The sequence below is a fragment of the Girardinichthys multiradiatus genome, chromosome 6, assembly GCF_021462225.1.
Source record: "Girardinichthys multiradiatus isolate DD_20200921_A chromosome 6, DD_fGirMul_XY1, whole genome shotgun sequence".
In the NCBI taxonomy this organism is placed as follows: Eukaryota; Metazoa; Chordata; class Actinopteri; order Cyprinodontiformes; family Goodeidae; genus Girardinichthys; species Girardinichthys multiradiatus.
Window position 1 is genome coordinate 20,304,742 of NC_061799.1, and position 22,335 is coordinate 20,327,076.

Below are 22,335 nucleotides of genomic sequence, written 5' to 3' on the forward strand. Positions count from 1 at the left end.
AACAGAAATGTTGAATTTTGATTTTTTTAGCTCCTGTATTATCCATGACTTCAAAAATGCCGTAACTGTCCTAATTTTTTCACCCAAATAAGTGATCCTAGTATGAGCTGAGAACTGAGCAGGGAGTAAGTCACCGACATTCAACAAGGGACACAAAATAGAGAAAAAAAAAAACATTAATTCAAATAAATAACTAAAGGCTCAATTCACCCCCTTGCTAACTGGTATTCCCTCTCATTCTCATGCATTGCCAATTCATCTCTTCCTACTTCCATTTCATACATGCAAGCCAACCATTTTGTACCCATGCACCTAAAATATGGTGAATTGGCTATTAAGGTTTTTTCATGAATTAATAAAGAATAAATAATTAATAAAGTTGACTCTTAAGATTATGACCCAAAAGAACTCTGTGGCACATGAAAATACAGTAAACACTTCTTTTCCTGCAACCTCCAGTAGTCAATCCTCTTTTATAGTTGCCTTTATGTCATTTGGTAACTATAAATCTGAGCAAACAAAGATAACATATGGAGCCCCTCAAGGAGCAATTCTAAAGCCACTTTTATTTAACATTCGATCTCTTGCAAGATCTCTTACCATACAAACTACCTTTTATTTCTGTGCCCCCACAGTCCCTTACAGTCACTAATTCAATGTATAGATAATATCAATGAGTGGAGAGGTCAGAATTTCTTCCAACTGAAAGCAGCAGACAGAAATTGTTTTTTTACCTTTGAAAATGTAAGATCAGAAATATATTCTCAGCTAGACTCAGTGAGGCTAAACGTCAGAGCATCCCAGACACCTAGGTGTCTTCATAAACTAAGATCTCAATATCTAAAGTTAAAATAAAGTATAATGCTAAATTAGTCCATTAAAATGGATCTTCTCACAACTTTCTCTAAAATCAGTTCACTGGCTTCCTGTTTGTTACTTATCAGGCATGACAACACTGCGTTATCATGCCCCTGTTATGTCTTAATGGTTTATTGTCTATACTCCATCCAGTTCTGGAACCAGCGCTGTGAAGACAACATATCAAAGGGAACATTTTACTTTCAACTCCACCATGTTTATTTGACTCTTTAATGACATGTTTCCATGCAATATAAAGCTTTTATGCAACTGATATTGTTCTGTTACAAAGTTGAAAAATTTGTCTTCAATGTTTTACAATATGTTCAATAAAAACCTAGCTCCCTTTTCACCAATTCTAACATCCGACAAAAAATAAATATGCTGTTCTGTTCACATTTTGGTTTCATTCCAACTTAGTCCACCATAGAATCAGTCACTTAAGAAAAAGCCCCAGGAGTGAAAACAGCAGCCCTTTGAAACACCGTCAGAATAAAAAAAAAAAACCAAAAAAAAAACATAATTTTCTTCTTCAACCCTTTTAAGCTGAATTTCCATAAAGTTATATTTATGAGTAGTTTTATGTTACAAAAAAATAGTAAACACATTTTCGACACATTCAAATGTATGAAAAATGTATAAAATAAAAATCAATTGCAGGTGACAGAATGCACTGTAAACTGTTAAATATTTTTATTTGATAAAAATCTATTCATAAAATGAGAGGCCAAACAGCGGTGTCTTCAAACGTTCAAATCTGTCAATCATTTCTTACTCTTGGTTCAGCCATCTCTCTGTCAACAGTCTTCACAACCTGTCTTTCTTTCAGTTTAACAATAGCTAACATAAATCCACCTAAACTCTTATTTTGGTTTGCCAACTTTACAATACAGTATTCTAGTAAAAACCCCAGTCTTACATTTGGATAGAAAATCTTTTTGATTGACCCTAAAACTAGTAACAGATTATGTACTCTAAGCCCTGAAACCACAAAGAGATAATACTGTCACGTTTGCTTAAACAAAATCATCTTTCAGCTTTACAAAATAAAAAGCCACCCATGCTGTGCATGCTTACAGTTTTTCGGATTAAAAACAAGAGACACGAGACAGTTTGATCTTTACAGGTGTTTCAGTCTATTAACAGTTTTTGTCAATCAGTCCAATAAATAAGCATACCTGAAACCATTTAGATATACAGTACATAAATACAGTTTATATAGCTAAAAACACCATCTCTGAGGTTTGCATCAAGAGGCTGTAAGGCACATGTAAATAACTATGAAGTACGCAGGATTTAACATTGCACGAGAAGTGTGGCGTTATGCACAAACAGTTCCAGTGTTAATAAGTATGGATTTTTGAGGCCTAGTTCTGTTAAGCTGGCAGCTGCTGGTTGGAGTCCAGCTTGTCTGAGGCTGATATCCTTAGAAGGGGAAGTGTGTTTTTAAACTTAAAAGTGAAGAAATTAGATCTCCAGTGTGTGGACATGTACACATTTAAAACACACTTAGTGTTACGTTTCTGAGCGTGAAACGAACGTAGCTTAGGATGAGATCCAACTTTTCCTGGACAGATTATTTTCTTCTCTTAAGACATAAAAAGAAAAATCATTGCATTGTGTCTCATTTTTGTTTCATCACAACCTAATAGAGCGGCATAAATAAAACAATCAACTAGGTATGTTTTATCTACAGAAATGCCTTTGTCAAGCATTGTTTCATGGACTGTATGTAAGGGAGTGTGAAATGTGCAACCTTAAGAATAAAAATAAAGCATGCGCACCACAACTGATTTAAACACTACTGGCAAGCAATTCTTAAAACATACATACAGCTTTTCATCCAAAGGACTGACTAAGTCATGCTCTGTATGGTGTGGAGTTTTTTTTTGTTTTTGAGTGAAAAAAACACCAAGTGTTCTTCCTCATTATTTTGAGATCCCTAAGCCAGTCTTCATGTACTCGTAAACCACATAGCTGATGCTGACAGCGGGAATGACTTTCATGAAATTTGGCAAAATGCCCCGGTAGAGCCCAAAGAAACCATCTTTGGCTACAATCGTCCTCAGCAGAGAACTCATGGAGGGCTGGTCCGACACATCCAGAGACGCTGCAAAGAACAGAAAAAGCAACACAGATGAGCGAGGCACTGCTGTTTATCATTCATGTAAGACTTACACTGGGAGCTTTTAACACACGGGGGTGCGTTTTTAACAGTTTATGATGAGCAGAGCCTTTGTATAAAGTTTTCAGGTGTTTTGAAGTTTATTACAGTGTAAATAACAGCGTACAAAAATACAGTTTAGTAACTCTTTATAAAAGCAGAAAATATTGTTTCTAAAGAGATTTCCAATCAGGTAAGAAAACCCTACTTTAGCATCTCTCTCAAAGAACAGAGAACACTGAAAGCTGGAGACATAAAACCATGACGACTGCATTGTAACCCACTTTTTTGGGTAAAAAACTATGCTGTCTACCATGTGACAGTTCTTACTGATCATGCATCAGTTACTACTCACCAGGGGAATGTTTTGTACCCACTTTGGCAAACAATGATTTCAGGTAAATATATTTTCTACTCATAATTTATTATAACAAAAAGTAGTTATTTAGTGCCAGTATATAATGTTTAAAAGAGGGAGAACATTTGGAGCTAATTTGGTTTTAATCAGGGGTATCCGTCATGTTTAAAAGGAGACAACTGGCCTAACGGGATCAGAAACAAAATAAACTGGAAAGAGAAAGTGAAAGAATGCTTTCAGATAATAATACAGGACTGAATGAAATCACACACTTGTCTAAATATTATTTTAGAATGAAAAAAATACCAAAAAACTACATGCTTATGGGTGTCAAAATTTTCTATGACCTTTGAGGTTAATGAGGTGAGGTCACTCTGCTGAGATTTAATGGCGTTCTGCTTAGAAGTGAACCGTCGCTATAAACTTTTAGAGCTTTTAAATTCGGTTCAGTTTATTTATATACAGTGGACAGTCGCTTGCAATGTGTCTGTGACTTTACAGCAATCCCTCATACCGAGCATGCATGTAGTGACAGAGGAAAGGAAAACACCCTTTTAACAAGGAGAAACCATCAGTAGAACCAGGCTCAGTGTGAGCAGCCATCTTCCACGACTGACAGGAGAGAACAGAGCAGAGACACAAAACAGCAGAGAAGCACTGATTCAGGAGTACTTTCTATGTGAAAGAACAGTGAAACGCTAAAGGCAGTAGTAGCGCCTCCAGTGGCTTCATCTAGGAGAGAAAAACAGCTTAACAGATAAACTCTGAGCCAGTTTTCAAGTCTAGAGTATGAAAGAGAGCGCAAACAGTTAGTCACAGAAAACCTCTGTCAGTAGCCATGTCTAGGAGAAAAACAGGGCTAAAAACTGAAAGACAGGGACAAGTATATAATCTGTTGAAGTAGAACATTAAGTTGTTGGCAGCAGTAGCACAGCCGATTTCCCCCTTCCAGGAAGGTGTTAGATAAACACAGAGCCAGGCCAGGTCTAGCTTCTGAGAAAGGAAAAAACAGCACATGGGCAAACTTCATCTATTTCATGCAAACGTATTCACTAACTCATTTATGCACTCCAATGTTTGTGGGGACTAGCAGTGAATAAAACTTGTGCCTTCACACTTTTTTTTTTAAAATACAACTGTTAAATCAATGATGAGTCGTGCCAGGTTCTACATGCAACTCTAGTCAAGATTTCGACTTATTTCAGGTACAAAGTTCCAATGAAGACTTTGTATAAGCATCACATTATATTTATGCTGCAGGGGAAAATAAGGTCATTATTCATCATTTTAAATAAATATGTAAAGATTAAAAAATGCTTCAGTCAATAATGAGTTTACTAAAATGTTTATTTTTTAACATGGTATTTTTCTCCACTTACTAAATGTACTCATATTAAATGTTTTTTTTAAAAGATTTTTCAGTGAGATTTTAAACAAAAGCGGTGAGAATTTATGTGGACAGGTCTCTACAAGTCATGATTTCATTTTAATTTTATCTACTGCCATCAATTGTCAGGTTGGAGTTTACCTTTCGCCTGCATCCGTGTGCGTACGAGTGCCAGAGGATAGCTGGCGAGCTGGCCACAGGTACTGGAGATGGTCCCGCAGCCCAGCAACACCAGCACTCCAGGGTTAGGCGAGTCTTTGGCGTGATACGACAACCAAGTGTTCTTCAGAGTCTGACACGTGAAAAGGACAACAAAGCTTAACAGCACAAAACGAAAAATAAATTTTTCCCCCTCTGATTCATATCAATCTAGACATGCGACAGTGCACACACCTCATACACAGCGAGGTCTATCCCTGCATAGGGAATAATGCCAATTAAGTTTGGAATGTAGCCCTTATAAAAAGCGATTACACCCTCCTTCCTCAGGATCTTCTTGGCACAGTCGAACATTCCTGCGTACTGGCCAGTTTTCCTCAAGGTCAACCGAGTCTTTAAAACCTTGAAGAGAAGCAGCACAAAAGCGGATAAAATTAGACACATTTTCTTGTTTTAGTCTGAAACAGCTGAAGTCCTTTCGGATCCTGAGTGGCAGTAAGACAAAGCAGCGGTGAACTCAGACCTCCATTGGGTAGATGGTTGTTTGTGCTGTGGCCCCAGCCAGCGACCCTGCCATGAACCTCTTATGAGTCTCTATCTTCTTTCCATCTGAAGTTAATAACTTCTTATACTGTAACAAAGAATACAAAATTTGCTGAAACCACTAAATGTAACATTCACATGCCACATTCAGTGATAAATGTAGTAAAAAATGTTTTAAGAAGCGTATCTGAACTTGTTCGTATGCCATGAATTTGATTGCGGTCTCAGGTGCGATCTTTAAAACATTGATCCCGTTTCCCCTCCACAGGGATGTCAGACCTCCTTCTACAATCATCTGTCTGAAGCCCCCAATCAGGCTTATCTTGTTAGTTTTGGTAGAATGAACCTGTAAATACATATGTTTAGCCTACCAGTTTCGCACAAACGTGTATTATTTTGTCAGTGGTTTTGATTTAAATCACTAACCTGCATGAAGACCTTGAGTCTGTCCAGAGGGGCTGTACCGGTGCGAGAGACGGCGCCTGCCGCGGCACCTGCAACAAGCTGCTTCCACCACTCATCTGACCGCTTCTCTTCCTCTGTGAACTCATCCGGGATGGACAGACTGTCACCAATGTCCAGGATCTAGACATTAAGCAAGCATTTTCCCCTATATTAATCAGAATTAAACACTGACAGAGTTTGGTTTATGTTAGTCATCACAGATAATCTTGTTAAAGCACATGTGTTTATGCAGTTTATATAGAACTGGTCACAAGTTCACAATATATTAATTTTGGCCTTTTAATGAACGGTCCTTCTGTCCATGTTGGTATGATCAGAGAATAAATGTCTTCAAAGAATTTTAAAAACAAGAACTGTGTGCAAAAGTTTCAGTTTATTGCAGATTTTCTCTGCAGGGTCAAAATTACACTGCAGGCTCCAATTTTTACCTACCTCCCAACCAATATTTGATTAAAGGTCAACAAGCTTCTGGCACATTTCTATCTGTATATGAAACCCATCCTTTTATCTTCTCATTTGAATCGGTTGATCCACACCCAGCTTTTACGCACAGCAATGCATTTTTCATCAGGTTGTCAGTCAAGGCCATGATAGAAGATTTAAACTAGCCTGCAGTTTCAATTCAAAAACCATTTCTTTCTGTGTTTTTTGAGTCGTTGTTCTGTTGGAACGCCCAACTGTGCCCGGGTTTTAGTCATCTAGCCGTTCATTTGAGGTGAGGCTGAAGAATTTGGAGGTTGTGGAGGTTTTGGAGATTATTTGATCTAATTGTCAAACTCAACAGCATCAGTTTTCTGCAGGAGGATTTTGGCTTGTCCGTGTGGGCAGCTGTAAGATTCAGCTTGCTGGTACTGACTTGAAAGCTGGGGCCTTCAGTCCATGTTGTCTTTAAACTCCCATTCCAGCATCTTTTACTTTATGATAGACTTGCTTACCATACACGCTGAACAATTTCCTTTTACCTGAGAGTAGCAGTTTGGGTCAAATGATTGATACTTTAACACAGCTAGGTTATCCTACAGGAATGGATAACATTGCATTTCTGGGATGGCCTCAACCTTGATCCTGTTAGAAATGTATGGACTTTGCTTAACAGACGGTCTGTGGCTGACAACAAATAAATCTGCACTGTGATGTTGCACTGTACATTGCTGAGTTATTAGGGCTTACTTACACAAAAAAGACATGCCCTTTTATCTGTGTGGTTGGAGAAAAAAACCCTGCAAGATCAACCTCACCTTTCTATTATCACAGTTATGGAGTAACTATGTTTAAGTCTTGTCTGACAGCATTTACATAACCTTGAATGTAAAGTGTTTCCCGGAAAGCATACACCAGGAGTCTCACACAGTTTGCATTTGAAATAGCTCACCAACAGGAGGGAGGGAGTTGTGCTTTTATTTGAGTCTGCAAAGTAATGGACACTGAGCTGTCTGAGCCCTTGTCTCACATTCAGACAAATAAAGCTGATGTTTTTCCTAAAGCATTAAGATGACTTTGAAAAAATAAAGAAAGAAATTGTTCTGCAGCTATTCAATGCAAATCTGTTGGGAAACAAAGGAAACCAGAGCTAGTTAGCATGTGTCCTGCAGTCACTGCTCTGACAGATTTCAGTGTGGTATGCAGGGAAACATTCAGGAACAGGTTCTGTCAAGAGAGGCTCTGTGCTGTGAGGATAACAAACCAGTAAAAACATCAGGCCAGGACAATTTAGAAAGAAATACAATAATCTGAGGGAGATGCAGCAAAATGCTGTGGCCTAATAAAGTGAGAGCTGCTCCCAGTTGTGAACTGCAAAAAAAAAAAGAAATCCATAGTATCTAACTGAAGAGGGGAGGACATGCAAGTTATTCCACTGCAGTTCCCTTAGAGTGTGGGCAGAACAGCCTTCACAAAGTGTTTCTGTTTGAGCCCTACCGAGGAGTGCTTCCAGTAGCGGATGATCTCTTCCAGGTTGAAGGCAGGGTACAGCAGGAAGTGCTCTCTGAACTCGTTCCAGTCGACCATCATGGTCCCATCGATGTCCATGCTGAGGATGCACAAACACAACCTTGTAATTTCTGTCCTATCTGCATGACTGAAACACAAAATGGCTTACATTAGGATGCAATGACGAGAAGGTCAAACCTTTGTAAAATTTTCAGGGCACCCTCCCTGCTGACATTCATGCCCAGGTCGGCAAGGGCCTGCTGGATCTCTGTGGCATCAATGTGCCCTGATGCACATTTAAAAAAGAAAGATCAAACGGAAATGTGATGCAGTTTGAATGAGGAACATGAGAGCTTTCAGTGTGAACACTAATCCTCCTCTCTATCTCCTACCGTCGTTGTTTCTGTCCAGACTCTTGAATGTCAGCAACAGCTTCATCTCATGCTCCTTCAGATATTTGGTAAACTCATTGAAGTCCAAACATCCGTCTTTGTTTTGGTCTCCAGTTGACACAATTCTCTACAGGAAGAAAAATCTAGAACCAGTCAAATCAGCGTTAATTACACTCTCACAAACTGTCATACTAGAATGAAACCTAGATCTACCAAGGACTTGAAACTTGTATCGGCTAAAGTACACTGGATCCCTTGCTTCGAGTTACCTGTGCAGCACCGTGGCGAAATATCCCCATCGCTTTGAGGCCCGCTCGTAACTCAGCCACATCCACCTTGCCATCTTTATTGGTGTCAATTTTATCAAACAGAACCTGGTAGGACGGCTCACTGTCGGCATCCCAGCAACGGGCACTTGACAGCAAACACGTCCGTAGCGCTTGATACATTGCAGTGCTTTTATGGAAGCAGCGTGCAGACCGGCCGTCCGTCCTGCAAACCTTAATCCGATGATTAATCCATATTGACAGTTATTCATTAATCCCGTTAATAATCCACATGCGAACTCCTCGATGACAATCACGGAATAAAGGCTCGCTGGTTAGAGTGCTTAAGCAAAGGTGTACTGTGCAGCCAGCGCTGCTGAGGAACTGCAGTAACCGAGGGCGGAGCTACGACGGCTGCATATCTGCTGGGTGCTCGCTGCGGAGAGGCGGGAAGAACGGTTGAAAAGTGGTCAAATAAATACCTTTCCCGGATTAACCGCGACCATAATCGGTTTTATAATCGTAAAAGTGAACTTTCATCTTTTTTTTCACCCGGTTTTTCACATATGTTACCAAGCATTACTGAGGAAATGTAATCTGCTTATCTAGAAGGACGTGTCAGCACAGAGAGGAACACCGAGCTCTGCAATTTCAACAAGGCAGCACTGCTGGTCGCCAGCAGAGGGCGACATTTCATCAAAGCACAGAAAAAGACAGGCGAAAGTAAACAGTAATAATAAAAATAATAAGAATAATGATTAATAATAATAAAATAAATTGTTATAATTGAAAAAGAAATGATATTTATGACAGAGTAATGTATTGTTCTGTTGGTATTACAAAGGAAAAGAAACAGATGTTGATAACAACATTCAATAAAATTACAGAAATTTCAAATATAATAAACTAAAAATAATATGACAATTATAAGAATAATATTTGTTAAAATAATATAATGTAGACACAATATTATAGAAATGTTCTTTATTTTTTTATTATTGTTATAAAACAGTATTGTATTTTTTTTACAACACATTATATTTATTCTTAAAAATTAAAAAGCTGCAATAACCTAGTTGCATATCTGCACATAAAGCTTCTTCATTTGTCATCCTTTTTAGATGAGAGGTAAAACGTCTTCAAGTAAATAAGAGAAGTCTAGTTACCTTCTACTTAAGCACTTAGGATTTGAATGTATTGGATGAATGAGAATCGACACCAAGTGTGCACAACCCTAAACAACTTTTGATTTAATGTCAGGATTCAGTCTCATTTGGTAGGAGTCTATCATCACCCCACATCTCAAGTTGTCAATGTTGGGCTGCTTCTCTTTGCAATAGCTTCTTAAATCTATTTGAATGTGAAGCATCTCTTGTACAAAGAGTGTAGACTTGAAGTTCTTTAGGTGATTGATAGTGATGTTTTGAGTCAAACAGATTTTTTAGAATTGGAACTGAAATTAGGTCTGGTTTGATCAGACCTTAACACATTCTTGAACCATGCTTCAGAAAACTTTAGCCAGACCTGAATGTTTTCTTTTAGTAAAAGGAATTCCAGTGCCATCCTACTGCAAAGGTCCAGAGATCTGGAGAATACAGGATAACATTTCAGTCCGGTCTTTTATAAACACAAAAGATTCACAAAATGCTCACTCTTTATTCTTTCTCCAGACTGTAACCTTAGTACAGTAAGTGGCTTTTGACCACTTATGGTAAATCTATTACTAATGGATTTAGCCAAATTCTGAAAATGAGCTCAATAAGCTTCATATCAAAGTCATCAGATGAAATATAACTGATGTCAGGTGTGATCCCAGTAGACTTCGTGCTAAAATGTAACCAAAAGGTGCTTCAACACAATATTAGTTTAAGGTTGTCCACAATTAGCAGGTTAGTGAATTTGTCTTGGCTTTCAGATTTGTCTCCTTAATTAGACATGATTGTTTATCAGTTGAAATGCACAAAATATCCTGTTTGTCAAATTAAAAATATTTGAAGTGATTTATCAAGGTCTCATGTTTTGTAGTCAAAAAAACCAGGCATTTTAACAGGGGTGTGTTTATTTTTGAGAGTCTCTATAAGGTCTCCCTTTTGTTTGGTGTCAATAACGATATTCATCAAGGCACAATTCTGATCTGTTGGGGAAATAAACGAATGTGTTTAATTCAGACTGTCTTAAAAACCTTAATAATCGTCATATGCATTCTAAATGATGAACGGTACGCTGCTACTTCTGTTTCATATAAATGAAGGTATATGTATGATGATGACTACAACATAAGAAAATAAAAGTTTCTTGTAACAGCTGTGGTCAACATACCCCGACTTATAAAAAAAACCTTGGTCAAACTATGTATAGTTTCTTTTTTAAGGAATGTGAACAATAATGACGTTCAAAAACACATCTATTAAAATACTTTCTCATATTCAGACTAATTTGTCAAATAATTTTAAATGAATAGACCCTATAGAAAATTCCATTGGAAAAAGTGTATAGTCTGAAAGATCTTCCTTAAAAAAAAAGCAGTAACAGCATTTGTGGTTTAAAGGTTTCGGTGAATGATGTCTTTGTTTTATCTGAATGTTATAATTATTAACAAAACATGAATAAAAAACATTTATAAAGCTAAGTGAGCCAACTTTAAATGTGTCAATGTCTGTTTGATATGTATCCAACAATTTCGTCTCGATAAATTAGTCTATCACTGAAAAGTTATTTTGTTTCAGTAACTCGTTCATCTCAAACATTATGTTTATTTTTTTAAAACAGGGTGATGCATTTCAAACGTGAATTTAGCTTCAGCTAATAAAAACCTAAAGTTTAGTATCTCTGAGAATTGTTAAAGGCCTACTAAACAAGATAAATATAAAAGGATTTTTACCACAGACGTGGTTTGTTACAGACATGTTCTGACCTTTGCAATTAGGCAGAAGACTATTGATTTCACAGTTTTCCAGCAGACAGTTATTGACAGAAAATGTAAGTGCTAAAAAAGCTGGAGCATATTATTGGAAGGTTAAGTGGAAGAAAAAAAGTAAATTTTGTGTTTCATTCAAAAATCAGGTCCCTAGACTGTGAAGGACAAGCAGAAAGGCACAGGATCCACGTTGCTTGAGGTCCTGTGTGAAGTTTCACAGTCAGTAATGATGTGGGGAGCCATGTTATCTTTGTTCTTTTGTAATATTCTTATTTAATGAGAAACATTTTCTGTGGGGTTTGAAATTTATCCCTCTGTGTGTTTAAAATCTATATAAGCTACGAGTTTCCCTTAAAACATTTTTTTGTCACTTGACATAAAAAGATGGATATCCCCATTTCTCCTTGACAAAGGCCCACAAAGATCACGAGAATAGGGTCACTTGAGTGCATTAACCTGTAAATATCCGAGCTGTTAGTTCTTCTTTCAGTTGGTCGTCTTTAAATGGATTTCTTTGAAACTGAAGATTCGTGATCTCGGTGTTTTTCTGTTCCCCGCATGCATCCAATCAAATCACAAATCTGTCCTACGTCATGAGCGGTGGGGTGGGAAGGAAAAGGTTTGAACATTGGGTCGTGCCTGAGGCAGAGAGCAGGGGAGTCACTCACACCGAGTCACAGCTGGGGAAACTGCGGGGACACTCAGTCTGTCAGCTCCTCTGCTTCACAGACAGCACTCCCATTGCATTCAGCCGCCATGTCCTTCATCCTCACGAAGAAAAAGAAGTTTAAGTTCAAAATAAACTTTGACTTGGAGGGACTTTCCTCCGTTCCTTTCGTGAACGGAGTTTTATTTTGTAAAGTGAGACTCCTGGACGGAGGCTTTGCCCAGGAGTCGTCTCGGTAAGGCTTTTCGTCTATTTATTGCTTGAACACAAATAACCTAAAGTAAGTTTTTTTTTTTTTTTTTTACAAACATCAGATCTAGTTTGACTGAGATTAGACTCGTTTTTTGTTTTGCATTGTGTCAACATTTTGTTACTTACCATCAATTGTGGCCTGTTGACAACAAACGTTATTTTAGCTGGAGACATTTTAGTCAATATTGATTTTTTTTTCCTGAAGATATATAGATGATAGATTTAGACTATGTTTTCTGTAGCTGGTTAAACCAGTTGCTTAGCAACAAGCACGACAACAACAACAGTTGTAATTTGAAGGATTTAAGCTAGGAAGTGCTACCAGTTTGTTTCCTGTTGCGATTTTGTTGCTATTAGAATGCATTTAGTAACATTTTCAAAAAAGGTTTGCATTCTTTACAATTAGTTGGGACTTGTGATTATGTCACTTTTGTCCTTAATATGAAATATGTTGAAAACTGACCAAAGTAAATCCGAAAAACATATTCAATGATTAGTTAGGCTAAATCCAAGGTAAACAACTATATAGTAATTTAGGAATCCTCAAAACTAGATGATATTAATCAAAAATAAAATACAACAATACAGTTGGGTATAAATCAGAATCAGATAATTTCCCCTTTATAGGCTGTGATCTGTGATTTTTTTTTCTGATTTATTTTTCCTTTTCATAAAATGCATTAAAACCTAAGAGCTCCCACCATTTTAGTCCATAAATATAAACTACAAGGTTAGGGACACGTGCTTTAATGCATGGCTGGGTATAATCTTGTAAATTCTTGATATTTTTGTTGTTTTAAAAAGGTACTACTTCTTTCAAAGAACCTACATCACATTTTCTCTTTTATTTGTTGTAGAGTCCTTAGAATCAAAAATCCAAATTGGTCAACCTTAAATTTGGCAGTTCAGGCATCAAAGGAAAGTGTAAATCGGTATAAGCCAGGAAAAGCCTGATCGTTGGACCTGTAAACAAAAACAACAGCAGTGTAATAACATTACATAACAACCTGAAGTAGCAGCCAGTAAGTTTCTGCACAGATATCAGATATGTCCAAATTAGACACATGTTGCAAGTCCTGGTGTTCAACTCTAGGGAACATGAAATAAAAGTCCAACTTTTTTATTTATCTGATCAAACCAATCTGACAGCGAACTCTGCCTCTGGAAAAACACACATCATGAATCATCTCCTGACATAACATTTGATGAGGTGTGGTACACTTCAGACAACCGCACTGCCCTTTTGATTACATACGCAAAGAGACACATTACCACATACCACCAATTCAGTTACCAATTAACCTAACTTACCTATCTTTGTGCTGCCCCAAATTCCAGGTGGAATCCCAGAGGGGAACAAATCAATGTAAAAAGACCCAAACGTGTCAGGATTCAGACCAATAAAGCTCAGGGTGTAAAGTGATAGCCTGAACAAAAAAGTATTTTACTTTTATTTATTGTTATTTAGACTTGAGTAGACTGACACAAGTCAACTGCTTGCAAGTAATACACCTGCCTCCTTCAATATGGCTTTGTAGGAATAATCGTCATAATAAGCATAAAGGAAGCTCATCCCATCATTTTACAGACTGTGTTCTTACAGCAATCATACTCAAACTGAAATCAAGCTACAGATGCAGCATATTTGTGATAAGCTGCTCTGTCAGTTTGTGAAATGTCTCCTTCTTTCCCAGAGAGCCTGTCCAAGCCAACTGTGTGCACTGGAAGAAAAGGTTTTCTTTCATTTGTAAGATGAGTGCCAGTGCGGGGACGGGGGTGCTGGACCCCTGCATGTGCCGAGTGTCTGTACGAAAGGTACAGGACCAAAAAATGCTAGTTTTGTAGAATTGAATCCAGGAGGTCAACAGTGACTTGAAATTATAATTTTTTTTAACCAAATAAATGCTGTTAATTTGTTTTAATGTGGTACAAGTTTTATTGTTGCTGTATTTTTTTTTCAGGAATTGAAAGGGGGGAAATCTTTTGCAAAGGTAATGTTTATCCTCTTAAGATATTTAACTTCTTGCGGGCAAAGCAGCGTAAGAATACTTTAATAAATTAGCACGGTTTGAAGATTGAATGTAACAACAGTTTCTTTGAAAAAGTGTTCAGTGTTTAAGTTTTTTTGTTGTTGTTGGGTGAGTTTTATATTACCTTCCGGCTCTGGTTACTGATTGAAGATCAGTAATTCAAAATCTGACCCATGTTAACTAATAACTTTAATGAGGCTTGGAAGTGACTCATCTTTGTGGATTTTTTTTCTGCCTTTCAACAGTCCATTTCATAAAACTATAATCTCTGCACAAATAAACAGTTACTTATCACTTGACTTTGAGATTAATGCAGTATGAAGCAATGCCAACAATATTAACTGTTTGATCACTTTCAGCTGGGTTTTGCTGACTTGAACTTATCGGAGTTTGCTGGGTCTGGCAGCACTGTACGACGGTGTCTACTAGAGGGATATGACACAAAGAACACCAGACAAGACAACTCCATTCTCAAGGTACGGTTATGAATCAACTTACAGCTCAGCAACTCTCCTTTACACAGTTCTGCTCAGAGATTTTTTTGTATCCACTCATCATGAAATGAATGGGTATTTTTTAAATTCAAAGGGGGACAAAATTATACATATAGGCTTAAATTTAAACATACGTGACAATATTTTGGTAAATGCCCCTTAGCAAATAGCTTTTTTTTTTAAGATTCTGTGGCCTTTAGTTAGTGTTTCAGACAGGAAATGAGCAGAGAGAGGGCTGGGCTACACTTTCAGCAAAGGTCCTAAGGTTGAGAATCCAACCCTTGATGACCACGTCGAACACCAACAGCCTCTGCATACGGGACACTCACTCTGACGCTTGGTTCAAATAATTCAAATTCAGATAAAAAATTTAAAAAGACAATTACTTCCAAACACATTAAAACAGGTTTTGGAACGTATGAAGCGTTTAACCTTTAACCCTACTGAAATAGTTTGGAGTATACTTAAACGTTCAGTCCATGCTAGGAAAATTGACCAATTAAAAGAACAATAGCATTTTTAGAAGAGGGGTCAAATATCCATCTAGAATCTTGTTTGTGGCTGCAAAAAGTGCTCTGTCAAGATGCAAGTTGCTCAGAGACATTTCACCAAATATCAGTGAGGGCTTATGTAGGTATTCAAGCCTGTTTGTTTTATTTTGATCTTGTGGTTACTAGAGAAAACAAGAAATAAATTCAAATACCTGCATCCAACATTTTAAAAGTTATTGCAGTCTGTGGTTTTGAAATAATTTCTCCTTGGAAAAGAATGATTCAAATGCATCATTAGAAACCCCCAAGCCTTGACATTTATGTACTCAAGTGTATGTAAACTAGGGACCAGAACCTTGCTGAATGAAACTCTTTAAGATAAGCGTACTATGTCATTTTTGAAAATCTTTGCACTTCAGATATTCCCACCTGTTTTTTTCTTGGACATAGTTTAGTGCATGGAAAGGTTTTTTGCTCTGTAAACCAGCATATCACCAAATATCAGCAGATATCTCCAGATATCAGCAGATATCACCAGATATCAGCAGATATCACCAGATATCAGCAGATATCACCAGACATCACCAGATATCTGCTGATATCACCAGATATCAGCAGATATCAACAGATATCACCAGATATCAGCAGATATCACCAGATATCACCAGATATCAGCAGATATCAACAGATATCACCAGATATCAGCAGATATCACCAGATATCACCAGATATCAGCAGATATCAACAGATATCACCAAATATCAGCAGATATCAGCAGATATCAGCAGATATCACCAGATATCACCAGATATCAGCAGATATCAGCAGATATCACCAGATATCACCAGATATCTGCTGATATCACCAGATATCAGCAGATATCACCAGATATCACCAGATATCAGCAGATATCACCAGATATCACCAGACATCACCAGATATCACCAGATATCAGCAACTATCAGCAGATATCAGCAGATATCACCAGATATCAACAGATATCACCAGATATCAGCAGATATCACCAGATATCAACAGATATCACCAGATATCACCAGATATCACCAGATATCACCAGATATCACCAGATATCAACAGATATCACCAGATATCAGCAGATATCAGCAACTATCAACAGATATCACCAGATATCAACAGATATCACCAGATATCAGCAGATATCACCAGATATCAACAGATATCACCAGATATCACCAGATATCACCAGATATCACCAGATATCACCAGATATCACCAGATATCAACAGATATCACCAGATATCAGCAGATATCACCAGATATCAACAGATATCACCAGATATCAGCAGATATCACCAGATATCAACAGATATCACCAGATATCAGCAGATATCACCAGATATCAACAGCCTGAGGCACGGGAAATATTTTATTGCGTACATATTCTTCCTAAGTCATGGGGCTCCAAACATCATCTGTAATATTACATAAGCACCATTTACCTGAAGGTCTAGAGCCTGTATTATACCTTGCTGTGTTTGTCTCTGTTACAGGTGGTTATTTCTACACAGCTAATGTCTGGAGACCCCTGCTTCAAAACGTAAGAGCCCTTACTGACGCTACTGAGCTGTTTGAGTCTGATACTGATTCTGTTTCACAATATTAAAGTCTACTGGTGGTACTAGGTTCTCTATAGTCGTTACGTTGACAGTGGGTTACACTGGTATAAAGGTCTGTCATCAATCACAAGGGAAAGTATTTTCATCTCATCCTGTCTGTCACCTAAACTAAAAACATACGCATCTATTTCTACCACCTTCAACAGAGTTTAAAGTTGCAAGTATCACTTTGTAGCTCATGTCTTATCTTGATCTTACGTATGAGATAATAACACCTCACCCAGACATTATCCTGCCCTGCCTTTGCCGTTAGGAAGACTTTCTACGTGATAAGACTAGCTCAGAGGACATATTGTGACAATATTTATTCGTAGCACTGTTTGTCTCAAAGGATGTGATGCAACATTTAAAAACAGCAAGTCCTCTTCATCTAACATGAGCTTTTACTTTTTTTCCCTCTTCAAGTCTTGTTTACAGTATAAATACCAAAGTGGCTGCCTTAGGGACAGCCATAGCTTAGTCATTCATGCTGCACTGGATTACTCACTGTGCAGGGAGGGTTAATGGCGCTATAACAACCTTACATGTTTCTTCCTTTGTGTCTGTTTTCTTTACTTCCTGTCTACACCATCTTAGTTGAATAGTAGGTTACACTCAGAAGGGTTTAATCACACGTTTTTTAATTAGGGAAAATCTGGATATGAACAGGTTTCAGTACAATTGTTCGACATTCCAGGAGAAGCAAGTGACGTCCATTGTTTAATGTTCCTTTGGTTCGTTGGAACTCCCAGAGTGGAGATCACTAGCAGGGTCCTGGACGAGTTCCCGTGAATGGATAGCGGATGTTGTGTATCAGTTCTTCTGTGCTTTATCTCATCAGCCAAAATGGATTTTGAGAAAAACAACATCTTGTTGCTGGTTGTTCAACTTATGGGAAGCAAAGTGCCAGCATAGGAATATGGGTGTAATTGGATAACATAAAGCAATATTTTGCTCTTATATGTGTACAGTAAATGCAGTCTGTGTTCACTGTACAGTATAAAGTTCCTAAAGGTTCAGTTTGTTGTGTTTACAGGAAACCCCCTTAGAATTAAAAAACAATATTAAAAGTTATGTTTTCATTTGTATGCTGGTTGTAGAGTGGGAGTTTCACAGGTAATTGTAGGTCTGAGATTGTGATCATGTCACCTTCGGATGATACTAAAATGGTGACACCTTAGGTTCCTCCTTGAGACTGTGGGGATGTTTAGATATTTGGACCTAATGTGAAGAAGATGTGAATCTTACATTCAGGATATGTTTTAGTGTCTGTAGACTTTTTAAACAACATTTGACCTTGGTAATGATAACTGTCTGCATTGACTTTGCATTCTACAACAATATCCTTTATGAGAATTTGCTTTTTCACAAAACCAAAAAAGTACATAAAAAATGTTATCAGCATCCTGTGCAGCTACTGCCTTGGGTCGTTTTCTACCAAACCCCATGATGCTTTACATTTTGATGTTTTGAACTCGCTTTACTGGTTTGTGTCTGTGTTTTAGACCACCGTCCACAGCCATGACTCTGGGAATCCCCCCGACTCAGGGAGAGGGTCTCCTTGAGGACAGAAAAGGAGGAGATGTGCTCTCATCACGCTCAGTCACTGGTACTTACACATGCAGACACTCTGAAAGACAGGAGATATGTTGCATTAATGGTTCATGATTTTTTTTTTTTATGATTAAGAGAATTCGGACAGATACATTGTTTTTCTTTTAGCAACTCCGACAAAGTCCGCATCAGTCCCAGAGGAGCTGATTGCATTTGGCCACTCCAGAACGTCCAGTTATGCAAGTCAGCTATCAAAGATTTCAGGTACTATAGCAGGGATCTGTGTGATTCCACACCGGTTATGAACTTGGTCACTGTATAAGTTATTTTTATTCCCTTACAGGTTATAGTTCAAACCATTCAAGTTCAACAGATCTGAGCCACAGGCGAAGTGGTTCAGGAGGCTCTGCCTCCACAGGCATCGGCAGCATCGAGCCCAGTGATCAGCAGGGGGAGAGAGAAAACAGGACCACACCCCCTTCCACAGGCTCTCCAACCTTTGCATGTGAAAAACTGTCCACGCCAAATAGGCCTTTCAGGTAAAACACATTGCTTGTCTGGATCTGTAACTAATGCTGTGAATTTGTCTTGTTCTGCAGACACACTTTAGTCAGTAGTTAAGAGCAAGCTTTTTCCATCAAAGAAAAGGTCAATGGATGATTTTGGATTTCCCTCATAATTCCCATCAGGACAAATACAGAAAATATATTGAGACTTATTATTATCATCATATTTTCCTGCTATTATTGATTATTGTGGTTGCAAAGCTACATGTAGACAAGACCAAAATAATAAATTAGATTTTTACATACATACACATTTCCTTTAGAATTCTGTATACTCCAGTTTTACATATTTTTAAATGTTGTAACACATGGAAAACATATTTGCTACAATAACCGCAGGTGATCTTTCCTTTTTAGACATCCAGTAAAACAGAACTCAGTGGAGATTCAGCTAAAGAGAGTTGATGCCACACGGGTGGACGCTGATGATATAATAGAGAAAATCCTGCAGGGCCAGGATTTCAGCCATGGCCTCTTGGATTCCAGTGCAGAGGGTGTGTACCTCTAATCCTGGTGTGGAAAGTTGCTTAGCATCTTACTGGTGTGATCAAATTACTTCGCGGTGTTGAAATGCTGTCTCTTTTTTTTATGTCTCTAAGTGCTCCAGGCAATGTCTGCAGTACTTCATAGCTGTTTATCCCACAAATAGTTACTTTAGTCATTGAGAAATTCTAAAATGTATCAGTTGAGCTGATTATGTTGAACGATTATCAGTTTTCTTACTGCTAATGTGTATGTGTTGCTGCAGAGGAGGGGCTCAGCTTGTTTGTTGGACCCGGTGGGAGCACAGCTCTGGGAAGTCAGCACACAAGGTGGGTGTGGTTATGTAACTGTGGGCTGTGGGTGCCGCACTGGCTGTTTACTGTAAATATGGGGAAATGCTTCTATGTCCAATAAAGGATCTTAAAAGGAAACATTACATTTATCACACACATTTGCTTGCTTCATTTGATGTCTAAAAACCACATGATCAACATGATTAGATTTCACATATTGATATCAGATCAGATGGCAGCCCTCATTTCCTGCCATGTAACACACTTGCATTCTTTTCCAGGGTCGTAACCGGAGCTTTCGAACAGGTGGTCATCCAGCGGTAGTCTTTAGTAGGCATGTGTCTTCAGTAAGAGGGACTACCTCTTCGGTGCAGTGCAGGAAGACTGATCTCAGGAAGTGCCAAATGAACTTATTCATATCTGACTTCAGGAGATTTTATTCCCCTTATGCAACATTTCCCCAAATGACCTATGCAGCATCTGTTCGCTATGAACTCCCCCTGGTGTTCAAAAGGTGGAACTGAAGGACAGTATTGAAACTTTTTGTGCACTGATGACTGTTTCTTTGTTCCTTCTTAAGGACGTTTGGTTCAAACTATCAGTATTTACCTCTCTGATGAAACTTAAAAAGAACAAAAATGATTCCCAAGTGTACATCCACCCACTGTGTGATTTTATTTCACTTTAATTGAAATGTCAACCTCTCTCTGTACTAAGAGACCCTCATGTAACACTAATTGTTAGTTTTTGTATTTTAATTAAAAAAGAAGGAGACAAGAACGCTAAAAAAAAAACGGTTGTAACTGTCAGCGCTTTATACTGGAGTGAACATGCACCTTAATATATCATGTTTCAGCATTTAGATTATTGTATTCTGGTTGTTAGTTTTGTTTTTCGTTATCAATTCTTATAGAAAGAGAATGTGAATGGCGTATGCTCCTGTAGTCTTTACACTATTTAAGGAGTAGAAAACTGACAGTAAGACACTTATATATAGCTATTTATAACAAACTCAGCCCAGTAAAACTGAACTCCTCTCACCTGGTTGTGAAGGAGGCTTGCTCATTTTGTTACGTTGCAGAAGTGTATCCGTTTAGTGTCTATAGTAATGTGTATGTGTGTTGTTTTGTCTTTGTACATTGAAAGTAACAAAATGTTATGTGATTGTTTTAAATGTGCCAGAGCTGAATGTATAAGTTGTAAAAAGAAATGAAAGTCACAGCTATAGTTTATTCCATGTTGTCTGAATTTACTGTAGGTTTTTGTAATGAAAAGATGTCGCTAGCCACTACTTTTCTGTAAAATCCATTTAACTCACCTTAGATATAGTCTGTCACCTACAGAGCAACTTGTTATGGTTAGTTCGTCTATTAATTTATTTGTCAGAAATCGTTATTTAATCAGGATACAATCCACCCTCCTAAAACAAGCTTCCACCGCCTCATGACATCACATAAGACTACTGACTCGAGGTCAGATTACTGCAAGGATTGAAAAAAATTGGCCACAAATGCAATAAAGATCGCCAAGCAGACTTATGAGCCCAATCTCTCCAGTTAGCTCCACCATGCCTGCATTTGCAGTGCTACCTATAACATGGGTCTGCTACCTTCCACAAAGGTTCTTAATAACGTTGCCTAAAACTGAAAAAGGAGCAACTAATGTTTTTAAATATAGATATAACAAAGGCAGCTTACAGCAGTTTTAAGTTTTTTCATAGAATAATTGCGTTGAACTTCCATAACAGAATGACAACAAAAGTATCAGTAATATACACTGCTCAAAAAAATAAAGGGAACACTTAAACAACAATATAACTCCAAATAAATCAAACTTCTGTGAAATCAAACTGTCCACTTAGGAAGCAACATTGATTGACAATCATTTTCACTGCTGTTGTACAAATGGAAAAGACAACAGGGGGAAATCTTTGTCGATTAGCAAGAAACACTCAATAAAGGAGTGGTTCTGCAGGTGTGGACCACAGACCACTTCTCAGTACCTATGCTTTCTGGCTGATGTTTTGGTCACTTTTGAATGTTGGTGGTGCTTTCACACTCGTGGTAGCATGAGACGGACTCTACAACCCACACAAGTGGCTCAGGTAGTGCAGCTCATCCAGGATGGCACATCAGTGCGAGCTGTGGCAAGAAGGTTTGCTGTGTCTGTCAGCGTAGTGTCCAGAGCCTGGAGGCGCTACCAGGAGACAGGCCAGTACACCAGGAGACGTGGAGGAGGCTTTAGGAGGGGAACAACCCAGCAGCAGGACCGCTACCTCCGCCTTTGTGCAAGGAGGAACAGGAGGAGCGCTGCCAGAGCCCTGCAAAATGACCTTCAGCAGGCCACAAATGTGCATGTGTCTGCACAAACGATTAGAAACCGACTCCATGAGGATGGTATGACGGCCCGACGTCCACAAATGGGGGTTGT

The 22,335-nt window shown here is 38.2% G+C and overlaps 2 protein-coding genes across 4 annotated transcripts; one reads left to right on the forward strand and one right to left on the reverse strand.

Moving 5' to 3' along the window:
* Window positions 1-1,053: 1,053 nt before the first annotated feature.
* Window positions 1,054-14,038, reverse strand: LOC124869898 (calcium-binding mitochondrial carrier protein SCaMC-1-like). Of its 3 annotated transcripts, none has more exons than XM_047368127.1 (10): window positions 12,484-14,038; window positions 8,256-8,382; window positions 8,062-8,149; window positions 7,852-7,963; window positions 5,896-6,054; window positions 5,663-5,815; window positions 5,450-5,557; window positions 5,161-5,328; window positions 4,909-5,059; window positions 1,054-2,968 (listed from the first exon to the last, which is right to left on the reverse strand). In XM_047368127.1, exons 1-10 carry the CDS (start codon window positions 12,529-12,531, stop codon window positions 2,787-2,789), a joined length of 1,296 nt encoding a protein of 431 aa, XP_047224083.1. In that variant the 5' UTR covers window positions 12,532-14,038; the 3' UTR covers window positions 1,054-2,786. The 3 variants fall into 3 exon arrangements, with proteins under 3 accessions (XP_047224083.1, XP_047224082.1, XP_047224085.1); XM_047368126.1 differs by lacking the exon at window positions 12,484-14,038 and adding an exon at window positions 8,525-9,119; XM_047368129.1 differs by lacking the exon at window positions 12,484-14,038 and adding an exon at window positions 8,525-8,661 and having other exon boundaries at window positions 8,256-8,398.
* LOC124869899 (protein FAM102B-like) lies at window positions 12,042-21,137 on the forward strand. The gene is made up of 11 exons (XM_047368130.1): window positions 12,042-12,340; window positions 14,052-14,172; window positions 14,319-14,348; window positions 14,747-14,863; window positions 16,905-16,951; window positions 18,515-18,618; window positions 18,732-18,827; window positions 18,907-19,102; window positions 19,487-19,623; window positions 19,878-19,941; window positions 20,187-21,137. The coding sequence occupies exons 1-11, from the start codon at window positions 12,195-12,197 to the stop codon at window positions 20,227-20,229; spliced, it is 1,101 nt and encodes a 366-aa protein (XP_047224086.1). The 5' UTR covers window positions 12,042-12,194; the 3' UTR covers window positions 20,230-21,137.
* Window positions 21,138-22,335: the final 1,198 nt, after the last annotated feature.